This window comes from Ylistrum balloti, unplaced genomic scaffold (genome assembly GCF_031769215.1).
Source record: "Ylistrum balloti isolate Yb309-2 unplaced genomic scaffold, AGI_CSIRO_Ybal_v1 Utg370006, whole genome shotgun sequence".
NCBI classification, from domain to species: Eukaryota; Metazoa; Mollusca; class Bivalvia; order Pectinida; family Pectinidae; genus Ylistrum; species Ylistrum balloti.
Window position 1 is genome coordinate 1,556,314 of NW_026782081.1, and position 6,187 is coordinate 1,562,500.

General features: G+C 34.7%; 1 protein-coding gene across 1 annotated transcript in view; it reads right to left on the reverse strand.

The window, feature by feature from the left end:
• Positions 1 to 6,187, reverse strand: part of LOC132548168 (von Willebrand factor D and EGF domain-containing protein-like) — a 37,235-nt gene continuing 31,048 nt past the window's right edge. Inside the window, 5 exon segments of the mRNA XM_060211990.1 lie at positions 1 to 182; positions 1,348 to 1,465; positions 2,498 to 2,625; positions 2,976 to 3,087; positions 3,590 to 3,695. Of these exon segments, the coding sequence (XP_060067973.1) occupies positions 1 to 182; positions 1,348 to 1,465; positions 2,498 to 2,625; positions 2,976 to 3,087; positions 3,590 to 3,695 (646 nt within the window).

Below are 6,187 nucleotides of genomic sequence, written 5' to 3' on the forward strand. Positions count from 1 at the left end.
TCAGTTTACAACAATGACGTCAGGGTAAGACGCACAGGAGGCGAGATGCATACAGTTGGTACATACATGGGGTTTAACATCTCCACACTGACAGCCATTATTGGTACAGCAGGCACAATCAAATCTGGCTTTGTCATAGCCACATTGACATCCAGAACCTGACGCCGTGAAGTGATTTATCTCTGTTAGAAAAACAGCAAGGAAAGTGGTGAGATATGTCTGCTATGGTAGTTATCAACTTCATCAAAACTTTAATCAGCATGATGGGTATTGTGGGTGAAACAGAAAACGTTTGCCCTTCAGGGATATTTGGTTGTATTATCCACATACTTTATCAGAGGTATTCGTGTAAATCTTTCTTAAAAATTCTTTGGACATTTTCGGTTATTTTTTTAATCATTATCTATAAGTGCTTTTGAAAATAAACAATATTCGAAGTGGTCACTAGAAAACTAGAATATACGTATTACTGTTTATAAGATTCCTCGTCCAGATAAGTTCTGATGATGAAAGATAAAAACTACTGATTAAAAGTCAACGTCATAGGGTATCGTAACTAAAATAGTGATTAACATCATTTAAAAGTAAAATTTGTTTTAACAGATGAGGTACAGAAACTTCGACGGAGTTAGTTGAAAAAATAATCAAACATTATAATGATAATATTGGAAATTTAAAACGGTAACAAACGTGATAACGGATTATCAAAACGCATCATCTTTCCTCGGAAGGACTTAACTGTCCATATGTTGAAGAACTTGTTTTATAACCAATAGTACTTCGCTTGAAGCGGTGATCTTCTCACTGGATGGCTTAACTTTAACTCTTTTTCGGTTTCTGATATTGTGATTGTTGAAATACAAACGTTTTAAAAGCATACACCGAATAACGTTAACGAGCCATGTGGCACGTTCTTGACATAGAGAATATCACAAAAATGTAGCTGGTCTTTATCGCTGTCAATACAAGGTTTTACTATCATTGTTTACGCACAAGATTGTCTCATTTTGAAACCATGTACTATTATATTGCTTCCACATGTAATCTTTGTGGTACAACTAAACTGATTGAACTACGAACTCTTGAATAGCATCAAGGCATAATTGGGGTCGTAAAGCTGAAGTTCATTTGTTCATAAAAGCATTATTACATCGTCGAATACATCTGTTTAATAAAAATACATTTTTAAAAATCGCTATTAAAGACATAATAAGACGCGAGAAAGGGGAATTTCTAAATGTATCGAGATGTGAACTGGAAACGTAGTTTTATCTCTTTGGTATATAGAAAATGCAGAAATGTAACGAAGATTTGTAATCGTTTAAGATGAAAGTGAGTGTTGCTGACCTGACACAGCTGGATTTCTAGTCCACGATTGTGGGTCATTTGTAGGGTCACAGTAACCACCATCAGAACTCTGTTCTCCGGTCACACGACATACGTTGTCAATCAGACAAGTGTTGTCCTGGATATAATGTTTGGGAGTAATCATATCACATATCATAGATGTCCCGAAAGGACCTCTTTCACGAACAATGGAATTTTGCCCACAACCCGGTTTAATCCAAACCATGTGGCATTTATAGCATCCAAATGCACTCCCCTGAATTAGCACTTAAAATTCAAAAGGCGCATAGGGCCTGAATTATTATAGAATTTGTGACACTTACTAAGGGTATAAGGTAAGGTTCAGAAATGGCTCCATAACAAGGCAAGGGTTCATCGCAAGGCTTCTTATAACCACTTATTTTTGTTTATTGGAATCTATTTGTCATTTTAAGCAAACATTATTTGTCAAATTTGGCATAAGAAAAAAGTTATCATCAAGTAAATAAAGAAAAATGTGATTTTTTTTTCTTGATTTTAAGAAAACAATGTTTGATTTTGGAAGAGTGTTTCAAACTCTTCCGGTTTCGATGCACCCACGCGCTTTTAATATAATTTGGCCCCTTATATTTGCTGTTCTTAGCCAAAAAATTGAAAAAATTCGTGACCGGTAAGTTTGTCAATTAGCAGCTTAATTGCGTGGAATCAGAATCTCGAAAGTGACGTCATGTGATTGTTATGATGTTGTGATATATTTCTTATCTTTGCTTTTGTTCTTCAAAATATGAAACAGAGATAAAGAAAGTTTAGAGATGACATTGGATAAAAAAAATCTTTGCAAGTAAAGTAAGATGCCTGGAGGGCCCATATCAGTTCTTTAAGATAAATCATTGCTCGTGAAAAAGGTTCTTTGGCGAGATCTTTTCAATTCCCATAAGATTAACAAAGATTTACAATTCATACTACATTTTGAAGAATAACAATTTTCAGCTCCTCTGTTTCAAAAATGCAATGACATAAAACGAGGTTCGATGGTGCGTACAATGCTATCTGAATTGTTGTAAAAGTACTATAGGAAGTTTTAAAGTCAACTGAATTCTTATCAAACTTAAATAACTTAATCCTACTTAATTATTTATAAACTGATAAAAACTTTCATTGTTTTGTTCACCTTTAGTGTGCAGTTTCCATCGATAGTACATATTTGACATGTACCGTCGTAGATAAGAAAGGTAAGGCCAGAACTATACAATATCCCGTCAGTTGTTACAGATACTACAAAGGCTTCACTAGGACGTCCTGTAAAACGAGCTAAATGGTTAATTACACCGGCACATCCAGAGTTTTTTACTTTATCTAGCCCTTACCCTCTCGTTTTATCTCTTTTTTTTTGTATATATATTTTTTCAAATAATTACTGAAAACAATCTGATATATTCTTACATTGTAATTCTAGTGTATGATTTGAGTCACTATGATATGCTGCCTTTTTATAGCTTACTATATTCAATCTGTATTCATTTTCTTTTTTCACATACTTGTTTATACCACTGGAAACGTTTAACTTACTTCGTGATTTTCAAGTATTTGATACGATATCGCTTTTATATGCCGTGATATATGTATGTATGTATAAGGGATTGACTTACTTTTAGTTAATACATTGCTTGCAGGTAGGCTACATTCGACCTCTAAGAAACTGGTAAAGGAGGCAGAGACATCAATGTTCTGTCCATATGGTACAATTTGTCCATTTCCATGCTACAAAATACCAACAAAATCAATCCAAACTCAAATTCAACAACACTAGGGCAAAATACAAACGTGTGAACAAAATAAAGACTTACCCGGAGAAACCTGAAAAAGTACACAGAGAATAGAACGAACTAATAAGCATCAATACGTCCAGCTTCATATCACTCAAAGAATATCTCTCAATGAGATCACTATGACTACAGAAGTTATCTGTGTTGCATTATAAAGCATGGTTTATTATTTTCTTATTATTATATATATTATTTATTATTATTTATATATGGTCTATTTATCAATAAGTGATTCCCAACAATTTAGCGAATTACACTTAGAAGAAGATATAAGAATCCCTTTTAATGGATGTGTAAAATTTTCTAATGTATTCGAAATGCGGCAAAAATAGATGTAAAGATCTATAATGTAAAGATTAATATTATTTATTATGATTCTTTTGACCAGTTGGGTGTTTTCTTTGTTTCTGAAAACTATGCTTTCCGTTGAAGCCTACCTCTGTTTTTTTGTAACGACACCCGAGTCCTGATCCAGCTTTAAGATGCTGCGCAATTATTTGCACCTTCATACATTTCCTGTCTCTGACGTCACACAGGCCATCACTAGGAACATTATGATTTAGTTTAATAGTTTGATAATGAAATGGAAATGCATGATCTCAATATCAACTGTTACAGTGTAAAGTCAAGTAATGATGTGTTTCTATGCAATAGCTGTTAAAGAGAAAAGTTGAGTAGTTGGATTGTGGAATAGCCTGTCAAAGTGGTCGAAAGATATCCCTCAAAATATTTTTCCAACAATTATAATAGTTTAATTGAGCATACGAAATGAAATTTGCTATTGAAATTGCATCAATATGTGTTAAATGTTCTTTCAATCAAATACAAAACAAAGAATGCAACAACATTTTCAACATGTTCTTTTGAAATATGTTGACGAAAATTAAATCATAATTACCAAGAGGTAGACTTGGTTTATCTTTTTGAAAATAGCGTTTAAATGATCTAATATACAAAATGAGACGTAAATGACAAAGAATTCAAACCACTATTGTAATTTGGCAAGTATTACACGTTATGATAACACAAATTTAATTAAATACTTCAAAGTTTTCAAAAATATATCACCATTTGCCACTACAATTAATGTCACGTTGATTTTAACTACAAAACAATGTCATTACTTTTCGCAAACTTTGTCGGGCTTTATCCTTGGAGTCATCAACCAACCACCATGCTTCTGCGCCTTTTTGTTACACAGAAGTTATTTTTAGATTTTACTTTGACCTTGAATAAGAATCAATGTCATTTCTTAAGAACCTGTCAGTCACAAATGCGCTCGTGCATCTATTGTTTAGTCAGAATAAGTCGTTTAAATGTTTTAACCGATTTGATTCCTGCGAAATTGAATATGGGTCAAGGTTATTCTTTTCACAAACTTTGTACCATGATATTCGGTCTGCTGGTAATTGAGAAGAAGTCGTTTAAATGGAAAAATTGACGCCGGATGGACGAAGGGAGTCGCGCCACGGCATAAGCTCACTTGCTGCTTATGGTAAGGTGAGCTAAAAAGTAAAGTTTCGACTAACCCTTTTTAGTGTCAAACAATACCTACATATCATATCAAAATTTCACTCAAAGTGGACAATACCTAAATTCGATCAATCGAAAGTCTCAATTTGGCAGCTATTTTGGTTACATATCTATTACATATTCTTAGAAAGTTTCATAAATGTTCATCTGGATGCGCTGAATAGAGCAAACATATCTAAGATGGAAAGGTATGATCAAATCAGGAACTAGGAAATGACGGTTATCTTGCCAAATCAGAAAACGTTAGTTGTATGCATATCTAGAGACCATCGTCATTTCTCCTTTAAAGTTTGGTAAAGATTCAAACCTTTACAGCTGAACATTGATGAAGAAAACATAATTCAAAAAGTATTGATATGATAATCTGAATTTCTATGTTTATGACAGTAGCGATGACACAACAACTGATCCGAGTATATCTTTATTAAATTAGGTAACGTAGTAACACGGAGATACTGTACAAAATTTATTGTTTTTTATTTTGTATTTTTATTGATGAATACCAAATCGTTTACCAATTGTTTCCTAGCACAAAGGATTTCTTTTTTTTTTTTTTTTTTATTTCACCATGACTAATGCATCATGTTTCACAGGACCTCAAGATTTGGTGTCACTGGGTGTGGGAAATTGGCTCCTCCGAATTAAACACCAGCAAACCAAAACGAAACGTATATACCTTTATTTTCAATCCAAGCAAAATAAACAAACAAAAACCTACGAAGAACACATCACACCACTTCACCTTACCACACGAATACTTTCCTGTTTAACTACAAATACGGAAGTAATAAGTAATAATTATACAATATACTATGAGAAAAATTTTGTTATAAGACCGAGATACGCGGTCACTCATCCATGGACGACATGAGTCAAGGTAGTTTCACGATCAGTTCCTTTGGTATAGCTCTTTCCCCAAGGTCCTGATTCTGGTCACTAACTCCTTACGAAGGCCTCAGTATCTTCAGGGTCACATATAGAGGAACATCAACTCCTAAGTAGCTTCATCCCGAACACCCTGGACACACAGTCCTGGTTCTCAGAAACAAACATGACACAGCTTCTCGGACACACAGTCAGGCTTCTCAGAAATAAGGCACACAGCCTTTCGCACACACAGTCCTGGTTCTCAGAAATATGACATAAGCCTCTCGGACACACAGTCCTAGAGGAAACCGCTACAGTTTCATGGACACACAGTCCTAGACAGAAAACATGGCACACAGCCCACACAGCTTCGAAGCACACAGCTTGGAAAATAACATATTTACCGGCACATATCCATCGTTAGCACCGACAGGTACCAGTTCTAGGCTTCCAACATATTAATTCTTGGAACCCTCCTAACAGTACTTCAAATATTCATGGTGACGAGCTCTGGACAACACAACCTCCTCTGTCGAAGTTCTGTCTGGTACTCCCAAGCCCCACATAGAGTTTCCCACAAAATACCTTGTAAGTGCATGCCTAGCACAAGTTCCCCAACTTACCTGAGAACTACC